The sequence below is a fragment of the Cimex lectularius genome, unplaced genomic scaffold (assembly GCF_000648675.2).
Source record: "Cimex lectularius strain Harlan isolate CLEC.00 unplaced genomic scaffold, Clec_2.1 scaffold58, whole genome shotgun sequence".
NCBI lineage: Eukaryota > Metazoa > Arthropoda > Insecta > Hemiptera > Cimicidae > Cimex > Cimex lectularius.
The window spans coordinates 1,275,173-1,287,927 of NW_019392696.1; the positions used below are offsets into that span (position 1 = coordinate 1,275,173).

The following is a 12,755-nucleotide window of genomic DNA, read 5'->3' on the forward strand; positions in this document are numbered from 1 at the left end:
CTGCTCTACCACTTGAGCTATCGTGACTTCACTTATTGAGGCTGGCTTTTTTATCTCAACCAAAACCTTAATTAAAGAATAATTAAGTGAAAAGAATTTATTTGGTTAAGCGGACCACGAAACCTAATAAATGTATTAACCTTAGTTAGTTGAGAAATTACAACTTTGCTTTTCTCATGATGGTAATGGTGATGATTGATCATAATTAAATATTAACTTAATTAAATTTGTATGATATACTCAGACAGGAAGACTAAATGGATATGAGACTCAAAATTTGGGAAGTGAGTGACTAAAAATTGTTGCAGAAGTGACGATAAAAATGAAAACTACATTTTATTTTCTATTGTTCTGTTTCTATTATATTGTTTATTATAATTAATTATAATACACACTGATAGCTTAATTTTGAGTGATGAATATTAGTAATACATAGTAAAGAAAAATGATACAATTGTTTAATTCATACTAACAAATAACTATTTCAAAAATTAATTTGTTTCAAAATCGTTCAAATGAATTGAAAATGATATTTTTCATTTTCTTCATATCGACCGATAAAATAATATTTGCAGTTTTTCCTTCTAATATGATCATTCTTCCCGTGTCAGGATCTACAAACGGCTTTCCTATTGTAGACGAGGTTACGATGTCTGGCTGAAACCAATAGGCAGCCGCCAATTCATCAGGAGTCCTCCACTCATTGGTTTTTGTGAAAGATATTCGTTCAGCATTGTTGAACAGTTGAACGATTTTATTGTCAATCTTTCCCAATACATTTTTCCTATATTCCTAAAAAAGAAATCTGTTAAATTAGAAGCCAAGCAGTGGGGCATTATGATAAAGTACCAAAGGGAAGGTGTTTTTGCCAGTAAACAGCTCATATGGGATTACAACTGCAGAACAATTATCATTTAAATGGTCAAAGACGAAATTCGCTGCTTTTGTATCTGCTTTCATATTGAATTCAATGCTAGATTCTGGACCTGTAAAAAATATAAACTGTGATTCAAAAATGTTGCACAAAACTTACTTATTATTTATTTAGTACAGTAGTTAATTTAACTTACTACTATTTCCACCTAGTATGATCAATTTATTAACAAGATTATAAAAGTCACTGAACCTTTTCCCTGCTTCTGCTATATTTGTGAGAGGAGCTATGCAAATTATTGTCACTTGTTCTGAAACAGACACCAATCATACCAAAACAGATCTCCACCAAATTTACTTATAATTACTTGGGTGCTTTTTGACGAGGTCAATCATAAAGTCAACGGCATGAACTTTTTGAATCAATGATTTATTCAGTGGACCATCATAATCAAAATCCCCAAAACCGTCATTACCAAAATAACCATCTGAGTAAATGTGGCCACTCCAAGGAGTTCTCATCCCCTTATAAATAGGAACCTAAAAGAGTCAGCAAGTTATGTTTCTCAATTGTAATATTTTTCTAATTGTTTTACCTCAAAACCAGCAGTGCCTAATGTTTTTATCAAATTAACCACCACATCGTCCACCTGTGCATTTCCTGTTACAGCAGTTAAAGCTTTTACATTTTGTGCAAGTTTTGATTTCAAAGCAAGGTACACAGCAATTGCATCATCAGCCCCAGCATCAGTATCTATGATGACAATTTCATTGCTGCAAAAATGACATTAACATCAAACATGGATAGAAACCTTGATGATTCCAAACCTACACCCTGGAAGCTGGTGTAAAACCATACGTTACTTTTCTTTTCAGACTTTATTTTCTCTTTTATTCGGACATAGTAAATTTGGACCCTGTGGCCTGTACCGAGAACGAGCATAAGGGCAATTTGAGGGTACTCAGAGTGAGTAGTGAGCACAAAACTACTCTAGGCTCATCAAGCCTTTGTCTAAGGTATGTCAGGTTGCTCGGCCTGACGGGTAAGCACCCACCACTTTTTAACTCTGTAGAGTGAGGTTTAGAAGAAGTGTAACTATTCGGGTAGAACATCCAAGTCCCTTTAATTAACAAGGCTGAACAATCCCTGACTAATACAAATTAATTCCTGAATGAATCCCTACCCTACTTATAACTAACAATTCTCTATTCCTATTACACAATTCACAACTTAATTCTAAATAATTAACCAAAACTACTTATAAATTAAATAAATACTTCTATATACAAATAGATATCTCCAAGCTTTCCAACAAATCGGCTTAATTATTGAGGAACGTATTATTCAAGATTTGGCTGCAGCCTCAAAATCACCCCAAGTGATCACTAACTCTCCTGCCATCTGATTGAAAATCTGGTACTTACAGTACTAGAATGCTGGCATTGGTCCTACTGACTCCTGATACTCCTGGAAGATTCTTGGCCTGCTGATTGTCGACTCATCCTGACTCCTGACTTCTAGCCAACTCCCGGCCGACTTCGACTCCTCATTGACTCCAGACCAACTCCCTGTCGACTCCTACTGACTTCTCACCGACTCTTGCTGCCCACGATGGACAAAACAGCTCTACTCCAACTGCCTCCTCTCTTCGCCGGCCTTCTTTACTTACTCTTTTTCTTAACTTATTTTTCTTCACTTGCTCTTCTTGACTCCTGGCCTGCTCCTATTGCCTGCAATGGCCTGATTGCGAAAGATCTCCGACCTCCTTTATCTATGCTGGCCTTCTTAACTCCTAACTGACCCCCTGTTCTTTAGGGATAGTATTTAAGCCAATCAGCTTGTTAAGCTTAGGAAATACTGATATGCTTCCTGGTGATTGCCCCTTTTTCCTCCTCAGGTCGTTGAGCTTTTCTGAGTGAATCTGGGCATTAGCTAATCCTAGGGGTTGAAAAATAAGGCCACTTGTCAGCACACAGTAACTATTTCTGGGGCAATTGCCCAGGATAGACCCATATTTCTCAATCGAAAAAATCCAGCTGTTATCATTTCACCAGCTTTATTTAGCTGTGTCTGGGGTTTTCATGAAAGACTAGGTCAGCTCCCAGGATTCCAGGGCACTTCCAATTGCCCTCTCTTACACAATACGCTTCCCCAACAATTAGCTGAAAAATTCATACCTCCTATTTTAATATTTACAATTAATTTAATTTCTAAATAAATCTGTTTAAGATTCCTTTTTGGATCACTGCTCAATCTGATTTATCTGTTTATTATTTTTTGTTTTTACCACAAAGGCGTTTCTCCAAATTAAAATATTTAAATTTGTAAATACCTACTCAAAGTTAGTAAATAGGATTATAGAATTAGAAAATGCTCTTCCTTATACATATAGTGCTTAGCAACATGAAAATGTCTAATATTAATTGTCAAGGGGGGAGAAGATTTTAAAAAAAAAAAAAAAACTAACTGAACTATGGGTGAACTTAGCAGAAGCATCCACAGTGAGAACTTAGTGTGCCACTGATCCATTTGATTTTCATTAAACAACCGACTCATTCTGGTCCCTGTGAGTTTAATCCTTAATCAGTCTTTAAAATCCTGCGTACACTGTTCAAATTACTACGAACATACATAAATTTATGCTGTGCCTTGTGTTCAGAACAAATTTTTATAGTGTTAAGCCGGCCTTAAAATAAATAGAAAGTTAACACAATTGTCATTATAATTATTATCACTTTTACAATAGAAAGGAATTATCGGTTTTATCCTATATTTAAAAACAACCTTTTGTCCTGCATGTCACACAATCTTCAGTAATCAATAACTTGCAATTTTATAATCACAATACAATTGAAAAGTGAATTTTGAACTGTTGTATGAGTTTAATATATGCCAAGAGTATGAAAACTTTGTAAATACTGTTTGATAAGATAAACTTGTTTGCTAACTTGAGAATAAAATCAATGTAGCATAAAACACAAAAATATAGTATACTGATAGTAAAAATATTTTTTAACTTGTTGACATAAAAATAAGGTATATATAAATTATTTATATAAAATAATATAATAAATAAGTCAACATCAAAGCTGTTTAAAAATATATGCATATTATAATAGTAATAAAATATTATTATATTTGGTATTTTGGTGAATTTTCTTTCAAACTATCATAATTAAATTATTTTTATTAAAACTCGTGAATTTCTGATTAATTTGGTTTACATTAAAATAAGTATCTTGTAATGAATATAACAATAAAAATACATACAGTTTGATTTTTGTTTGAGTATAGGTATATGAAAAGTTCTTCTTTAATTTTGCAGGAGTTTTTCTTTTTTTAACTAACTATAAATGTTCAATTTATGAAGAATATTGATGGATGTGAACCTAATTCAGGTAATGCCCATAGTATAGAATTAATAATTATATTTATCATTTTATTTTAAAACTAAAATCTTTGCAAATAGTTGTGATTTTATTTTTTCATATATTTTTTAACTGCAATTAATAAAATTGACAAAAAAGAAATTTTCCATTTTTAAAACTTCCAGCCCAATGTACCATCAGTAAAATAACTAAATATTGGAGTACCAATTAGAAGGCAAGATTTTAACTTTGTCAGATTGTATATTTAGTTTTAAAAATATACACTAGAAAAGAAACATTTTATTTAAATGATGTTAATTATTAATCATGATGAAAGATTTTGATGGAGTTAAAGGTTAAGTCCAACCCATAAATAAGTTTGAGTAAGTAAAGTTAAAAGAAAACATATGATGAAATATAAAATAAATAATAATCTAATTTGTAATCTTGTAGAATAATAAAATAATTTTTTGGATTATGTTAGAAAACAAAAATTTCAATATTATAAATGAGTCCTAAAAATTTCAGGTTTAAAATAAAACACAAACATAATAATTTAAATTATTCAAATGTGTGAATATTTAACCACATGATTTTTATTACAAAGCTGGATTTGATATTGTGTATTTAGCCCTATAACTTTCAAGGCACTTTTCATGTACTTTTGTCCTAGCACAAGTTTTGTTTGTTTTCAAAATGTCTTCTAGGGCTACTTTCACTCTTTCATCTCTGAGTTCTTCCATAAACTGAGAATATTTAAACTTTTTCAAGTACTTTTCGATTTCAGACAGTTCTGAGCTTCCCTTCTTTGAATATATGCCGGGAGTGACTTTCGTTCTTAAGAGGTGGTGCAGTTTTGTCGCCATGAACTCTATCCAATCCTGTAAAACAAAAATTAGATGAGAAGAATGTTTGACCTTAAAAATCCTCTGAGTATTACATTATAATCTTGAATCATTTCTTTTTCTTTTCTTGCCATCTCATTTGATTTGAACATTATCATATCGACTGTCACACTCTTGTTCTTCATGATTATTTCATCCAACCACTTTTTGAATTTATAGTAATTGAAATTCTTCCTTGCATTGTAACCTCGCCACAAAGACTGGATCTTTGTCGCACACATGTGATGGTACTGTTCCACCATGAGATCATACCTGCCAAAGAAAAACGTTTAAAAGCAGGCCAGAAACAAGCGAACATGTACGCACTTAAATTTTGCCACAACTGCAACCACTTTTCTTGTTTTGTACCCTCGAAAATATTTTTGGATGACTATGGCACACTCGTGCAAAAATTGGAGATGCCGTCTTGTGATGAACCCTCTCACATATTTCTGTATCTTAATTGCAGCTTTGTTTTGTTCCCTCTTTTTCAGCTCATTTTGAGCTTTCAGATCTCTTATCTTATTAATAATCCTCTCAACCAGAAGTGGTATGTGCGTCCTGTTCTCCAATGCCATATCTTACTTTCCAAGTACAAAGGGTCAAAAAAGAACTAGTAATTATTCCAATTTGTTTAAATCATGTGATTTTCATTCATTTCATTATTATTACACTTTAAGCTATCAAATAAATTTAGATAAACTACGATTAAACATGACACGTTCAAATTAGTCATGGTCATAACACAAAACTAGTGACTATATTAAACTTTATAAATAATATTGTCTTGGGTTTATCGAGATATGGCAAATTGGAGTACAACTTAAGAACCAAGGAAAAATCAGCATTAAATCTTGATGCAAGTGGTTTTAATACATTACTTAGAATGTATGTTTTCTTGTCTGTTTGACATGTATATTGTTGTACACGTACAACATATTTGGAAACAAATTCTTTGTAAAATCATACAGCTACACTATACTCTAGTGATGGTAAAACAACAAGTCTGAAAACAAGAAATGGCTGTATGAATGAAAAGTATTTTTAGTTGTGCACATTGCCTTTTCTTATGTGAACAATGATACACTCATAGCAATCTTCGCATGTCAAATATTTTTTCTCTTATCAAAAACCATTATTCTTTTATCGCAGTAAGACGAAGAATCTCACTAACACTAAATACAATTTGAGGTGGGAAAGTTTTCGAAAATTCAAATAAAACCGGATTTTTGTAACGGTCATTTATTTCAAGGTTGCGTCTTCTTGCCGCTACAGCTTGTCCTTCGAATCGAACGGCGCCGACTTTCAGGCGGAGATCGATGTCGATCTGTTAATCGCCGGAGGGACGGCTGTTTGTTTATCTTTTCGAGTTTCGACCGCCGGTTTGGAGTTTGGACGGACGACCGAGTCCGGGTTCTGCAATCCGCTCGTCTGGATCTCTCGGCTGGTTGCCCGTTTGGCGGGAGAATACGTTGGATAACCTTAAGTTCCATTTTCTGTTTACTGTACCGTTCGACGCCTCCGTCCGTTTATCCATCGTAAGTAGATTTATTCTGATGTCCTTGCCTGTTCATCCTCTGATGTCAGCCTTAAATGAATCCTTTACAATTATAATGGCTAGGCGCGCCTGGGTTATTGAAACGAGGCCGATTTTAAAAAACCAGCAAGTCCGGCTTGGAGGCCGACGTGAATTCTTATCGCCTAGATCTGGATAAACAAACGTGTTTAAAACTGAAAGAAAATTACTTTTCGCCGAAATTAAAAGCTCTTTTTCATATATATTGCAACAGTAAACATTCCAAAATAATAGCAGAGTTCGTTATCGTTGACGTAAACAAAGTGATAAAGTACACAAACACCTCATTTGACTCAGTGACATTGTAAAATAACTCTTTTGTGCTTATTACCGATGGTTTGATAACTCTTTGTTAACAAAAAATGTAAATTCTGTTATAAAAGCAAGTTTAAAATTTTATAGACAGCAAGAACTTAATGGAGGGAAAACGAGAAAACAAACAATCGAGAAATACTTTCCAGATATATTTCTAAATAATTGTGTTCTATTTTGTACAAAAATTCATTTATCATATCAGCATCAGTAATATTCTGATTAGATCACTGTGTGAATTTTGCCCATGATATATTTATCATGACAATATTGGTGATTCCAACGTTTGTTTTACATATTGCTGGGTGAATTTTGAATTTTGATACATCGGTTGTGTTTGAAAAATTGGGTTGACGTGTGTTTGTACCCTGTAGATTCATAATTTGTTTAAGTTGTGAGGAGCAGTCAAGTCTTGGCTACTTCTCACGACTTCAACAAATTGTATTAACTATGATCTCTCAAAATTATTTACTTATGTCTCATATTGTGCAGTGTTTTATATAAAAATTTATTTATCATGACAATATTGGCGTTCCGACATTTGTTTTAAATATTGCTGGGTTAATTTTGCCCATGGATACATTGGTTGTGTTTGAAAAATTTGCTTAACAGCTTAAGTCATGAGGAGCAATCAAGAGTCTTGGCTACTCCTCACAATTTCATCAAATTGGCTTAACTATGATCTCTCAAAATTGTATGGTCATTCCAAATTTAGTTTACCGATGTTTCATGCAAAATTTTATTTCTCATGTATGAATTTGTGATTCCGATGTTTCTGTTATAAACTACTGATTAATTTTGCTTAAGGATAAAGATACGACCTTAGCAATGAATTTATTTCAAAACTGTTACTCATTAGTAATAATTAATCCATATTTGTTTAGTGACCATAATTGACCATATTATTAATATATATATANATATACTAATTAACATATTATTAGCATGTCCCGCTCATGACGCATTTTTCATCTCAACCAAAAACCTTAGGTAAAAATAATAATTAATTGGAATAAGTAATAATAATATTTTAGTGAGAAAATAGTAGTATCCTTAGTCATTAGTTTTTAAATTTATTTATGTAATTATATTTGGGGATTTTGGAACTAATTACTTTATTCACGAATATGTATCAAGTTTTTATCAGAAATTTAAGGCCTGATTATCCTACTATTACTTCTGCAGTTATTCATTCATGTATACTTAGTAAAATCTGGTAGATCAAGGAAAAGGCCATGATTCATGCCTGATCTCCTAGCTTTTACTATTTATCATCAAAAGCCCATTGTGTTTTTACAGGTGAAATAACTGCACAAATTCATTTGTTACCCAACAGGAAAAACCTCTCAAGTCACACCTAGGCAAATATTCATTTCATAAATATGAGTATTTGAGTTTACAAATATACTTATTGAAATGTTAACATAATTTTTTGAGTTGTCTAAAAAGGCACATTGCGTTTAAAAGTAAGTGGATTTCTTCTCAATATTATCTGTTTTAAGTTCCGCCAAGCTTAAAGACCTACCTACTGGATTACGCATCGGTTTTGCCTCAAGGATCCAGGTATATGCATAAGGATAATGATATGACCTTAATGATGAATATCTTTCACAATCGTTAATAATTTTATTGCGAAGTTTTTATATAAAAGTAATTTATCATGTCAGCATCAGTTGTATTTTGCCGATGGATACTTTGTTTGTTCTTGAAAGATTGGCCACCCCACCCAGCGTAGTACAATTTAATCTATTTAATGAGCTGTATGAACAAATAAGAATTTGAAAAGGAAAAAGGTCTGCAGAAGAATTTGGTATAGATGGTTGGCAGAAGGGACCATGTGCCATTTATGCACAACTCCTTTCGGCAATATTTGTTTTTAAAAAAATGCTAAAGATCATTAATTAAGTGAGAATCATTTTGTAATAAAATGAAAACTTTTTATTGTGTCACACTGTAATTTTAATTTATTGCCATTATTTATATTCAGATGTGAATAATAATGTTGGTTTTGTCTGCCTGGAAAATATTTATGTAGGCAATTTTGATAATTGTCAATTACACAAAAAAATTTAATTTTCTCTGTACTAAAATTACATGCATTATGCACATTATGTTTTTGTAGCTGTTTCCTGGAATACAAAACCATGGATTTAAACTCCAGCGAATTTGGGCTGCTCCTCAAACCCATTAATGACCTAACAACTACAAACTGGGGTGTCCTACTCGCACCCGTACGTTTATAAAACTTGTTATTTAACACAATTGCATATTTTACACAATGATTATCTATCTTTTTTTAGTTTCTTGATAAATACATAAACTACTTGCACAACAATGGCGTTATATTGAACTTTCCACAAGCGGCTCTCCTCCTGCAAAATTCTACACACTTCTATTGCAAGCGTGTTGACATGCTCTTCAAACAAATCGAACAACTTGTTCTGATGATAAGAAATAAGTATGTAAACTCACTAATCAAATATTAACAAATTAATAGAAAAGAATTTGTGGTTTGAAAACTTCTTTATGAACATTTTATATGTTTACAGAGAATCATGTTGAGTTTTCATTATATTGTAGTTGTGAATAATTTAATTAGATATTTAGAATAAATTGTTTTTAATAAATTGCAGCAAAGCCAATGCTCAAGAAGAAAACGATGAGGAGCATGCTCAGCTAAATAGAAAAGAGAGAAAAAAAGTAAAATCCTTGGAGTCAGAAGATCTTGAGGTTCTTGACTTTGTTTGTACAAGTAGGTTTATATTTTAAAATATTTACATTAGTTTGTGTGAGTCAATCAATGTTGTTTAGATTACAACATAAACATGAACTGGAACAAGGTGAAACTTCACACGGAAGATGACTTGAAATGTTCATTTCTCAATAACACAATTAAAGTCCCTACTAAGTCTAACACGTCAACTATGATTTATCAGATTAACGGTACCGAGCTTGGGCTTAAGAATGAATTCAGGTATGTTATTTTTGTTTTATAATTTTTAAAAATTATTTTAATAAAACCTGGTTGAAATTTGCAGATTGCAGTGGTATTTATTTTCTGATGGGACTTTGAATGAAGACTTTGCCTTTGAAAGTCAAACCAAAGTTACATTCAGTTCTGCTGATGATGGATTCAGTAAGTTTATAATGTTGAATAAAATGCACATCTTTTTTAAACTTTAAATTGTAGATGCTTCCCATGACGATAATGATTTTGATAATGAGGTGAGGGACGCTTCAGAAATGGACATTCATCCAGAGCCAGAATTACCTGAAATCCCGCCTTCGTGCGAGCCGACGTTAAACCTTCCTCAACAGCCAGAACGCATAATTTCGCCAGTGCCTTTACCTGAAGCAATGTAAGACTGAATGATTTTTAATCATTTCAGAAGATTTATTGTTGTTTTTCTTTCTAAGACATACAATGACTTTGAGAGAGAGGAGATCGCCGATCAAGGATGCCTGGGCTACAATTGTCAGCCCATCTTTATGCCCCATTTATAAGATAAAGTTGAGGAAGGTCTTCAAATTGCCTAAAGATTTAATAGTAGAAGGTCAAGAGGTAAAGCTAAATTCCTTATAACCGGAAACATTTCTTTTCATAGTTCTTTGTTTAGATCAGGAGGAAAAAAATCAATGATTTTTCAGTACCCTGCATATCCTACCACTGTCTTCTAGTCAATGGCAATGTCGACAATTTGGTTACTAATTTATATAATATAAATGAAGAAAAAAAGAAAAGAAAACTGCTTAAACTAAAGAACCGACTCAATAATGGTAATTTTATTGATCTTATTTATGAAATGCTTAATTCTAATTTAATTTTTTTTTTTCTAGCTAAGGAAGCTGAAAAATTAGAGTCAGATGGTAAGATTTGTACATATACACATATTTACATGGATTGTCGCAGAGTGGTGAAAAAAGTTTCACTGTTAAATTTCTTTCAAATTCCAACAATTGTTCTATGCAACAGACACTACATCAATCATTGGTCTAAGCATCGGCCCATGCATGATCTTGACTTAAAACCATGCTTTTATGAAAAAAAAAATTAATAATTCATTTTTTCTGAAATTTATTTTTTCATCAAAGAAAACAATTAACTCACTCATGACAAGTTGGCTGGAAAGGATAAAATTGAATTGATTTTATTTTGTTATTGCTATTTAAAAAAATTAATTTATTCGTTAATAAGAGAATAACATTTTTTTTAAGACATGAGAATAACATTTTTTTTAAATTAAAGAGTTCATTCTGTAATTGTGTTGTTCCTTTCATAGCTATGGGCCCCTTAAATGAAAGTGGAGATATGCAAGACTGTGAGGTTAATGGGTTCGAAGTAGATGATGATCATTATGTCGATGACAATGAAGGGCCCAATAGAGATGTGCTGTCACTGGCGGAAAGGCATGATATGCTCGAACAGGCAATAGAAGACGGGTACAGATCTGCAAATAACGCTATCCTATCCAAATTCACCAAAGCCAAAAAGGAATATGTAGGTGAACTGCTTTATTTTTGTGTAATATTTGTGTTCATATTTATTTTTGTCCAGGCGTTGAGGGCGACAGAAGTCGCAAAGAGAGTGGCCGAGTGGCATGAATCAATAATGCCTGCCTTAGAAGCTTCAGAGAGGAGGAGCCATTTCGATATGAACGAGTACGGTACAAAGATTTTGGAAAGGTTTCCAGATGAGGATGTGACATCATTTAGGCCATTCGGTGAAATAGTTGCCGGGCAGCCCAAGGAAGAAATCTGCCGATACTTCCTTTCAACTCTATTGCTGGTAAACTTTTGAAATTTTACATCTTTCTAGTCCATTATTTTAATCATGTTTGTTATCTATCAAGGCGAACACGTACAGCTTAGAAATCAGGAATTCAGACCCTTCTGAACTGGCATCTGACTGTTTAGAAATGAGGCTAATAACCAAGACCCGACACCACGAAGAGCTTGATGCTAATTTGCAGGCGACTTCGTCGAACGGGCTACCATCAAAAAGAATTTCACACTCAGAAGCGAGGCCAAAGAAAATCAAAAGGAAGTGATTTCTGTTTTGAACTTTTAATTGTAGATGTGTATAATTGTACATAAATTCTCTATTACATCACTAACGGCAAAAATGTGCAATAGAGATGTTTTTTATTTTATTTATTTTTTTCTAATTTTAAGTATGGAATAAAATTGAATAATTTGTGAATAAGTATTGTAAATATGGTGTCAATTGTAAATTTTTATAAAAAGTGTACAGTTCAAATCAAAACATGATTTGTAATTTTGAATAATATAGCATTCTCATTCTTTCTTTTAAATATAAATTGAAAGACAAGATGTGTACGTCACAGATCCATTACTACTTCTAGAACGATGCACTAACCCCCCTCCTGGGGGGCCATGGTAGCCGAGTGGTTAAGGCGTCAGACTCTCGGCTAGTAGATCCCGCGGTCATGGGTTCGATCCCCACCGTCGCCTCTGGACTTTTACTGACGGTTAGGGATGGTTGTAATGATTGATGGATGTTGTAAATGCAAATTACAAGCACATACTCTTAGCTGTTCTACTTCTATTTTTTTAAAAGCTGTTTTCATTGTATAGTTTGATTTTCCATTATTGTCCCTAATCAGTCCTTCCTCTTTGAATCTAAATTTTCTACAATTCTTTATTGTAGAAAGTTGCAATTGCAAAGTTGTTGCATAAGTTTTATAGCAAGAAGCATCAGGAATGAAGTATTTTAGAAAAAT

General features: G+C 32.7%; 3 protein-coding genes across 6 annotated transcripts; 1 reads left to right on the forward strand and 2 right to left on the reverse strand.

The window, feature by feature from the left end:
* Positions 1-365: 365 nt before the first annotated feature.
* On the reverse strand, positions 366-3,778 carry LOC106670630 (uridine nucleosidase 1-like). Of its 4 annotated transcripts, XM_014401141.2 has the most exons (8): positions 3,659-3,778; positions 3,506-3,560; positions 3,342-3,438; positions 1,470-1,647; positions 1,242-1,413; positions 1,071-1,184; positions 850-986; positions 366-792 (listed from the first exon to the last, which is right to left on the reverse strand). In XM_014401141.2, exons 3-8 carry the CDS (start codon positions 3,428-3,430, stop codon positions 502-504), a joined length of 981 nt encoding a protein of 326 aa, XP_014256627.1. In that variant the 5' UTR covers positions 3,431-3,438; positions 3,506-3,560; positions 3,659-3,778; the 3' UTR covers positions 366-501. The 4 variants fall into 4 exon arrangements, with proteins under 4 accessions (XP_014256627.1, XP_014256625.1, XP_014256629.1 ...); XM_014401139.2 differs by having other exon boundaries at positions 3,342-3,560; XM_014401143.2 differs by lacking the exons at positions 3,342-3,438; positions 3,506-3,560 and having other exon boundaries at positions 3,659-3,766.
* A 1,044-nt stretch (positions 3,779-4,822) lies between these two features.
* LOC106670632 (spermatogenesis-associated protein 17-like) lies at positions 4,823-5,795 on the reverse strand. The gene is made up of 3 exons (XM_014401146.2): positions 5,454-5,795; positions 5,183-5,399; positions 4,823-5,123 (listed from the first exon to the last, which is right to left on the reverse strand). The coding sequence occupies exons 1-3, from the start codon at positions 5,702-5,704 to the stop codon at positions 4,842-4,844; spliced, it is 750 nt and encodes a 249-aa protein (XP_014256632.1). The 5' UTR covers positions 5,705-5,795; the 3' UTR covers positions 4,823-4,841.
* Positions 5,796-6,405: 610 nt separating this feature from the next.
* Positions 6,406-12,327, forward strand: LOC106670629 (condensin-2 complex subunit H2). The gene is made up of 13 exons (XM_014401138.2): positions 6,406-6,664; positions 9,137-9,245; positions 9,315-9,472; positions 9,648-9,766; positions 9,826-9,988; positions 10,053-10,150; positions 10,205-10,373; positions 10,432-10,576; positions 10,632-10,791; positions 10,852-10,881; positions 11,295-11,512; positions 11,570-11,800; positions 11,865-12,327. The coding sequence occupies exons 2-13, from the start codon at positions 9,159-9,161 to the stop codon at positions 12,060-12,062; spliced, it is 1,776 nt and encodes a 591-aa protein (XP_014256624.1). The 5' UTR covers positions 6,406-6,664; positions 9,137-9,158; the 3' UTR covers positions 12,063-12,327.
* Positions 12,328-12,755: the final 428 nt, after the last annotated feature.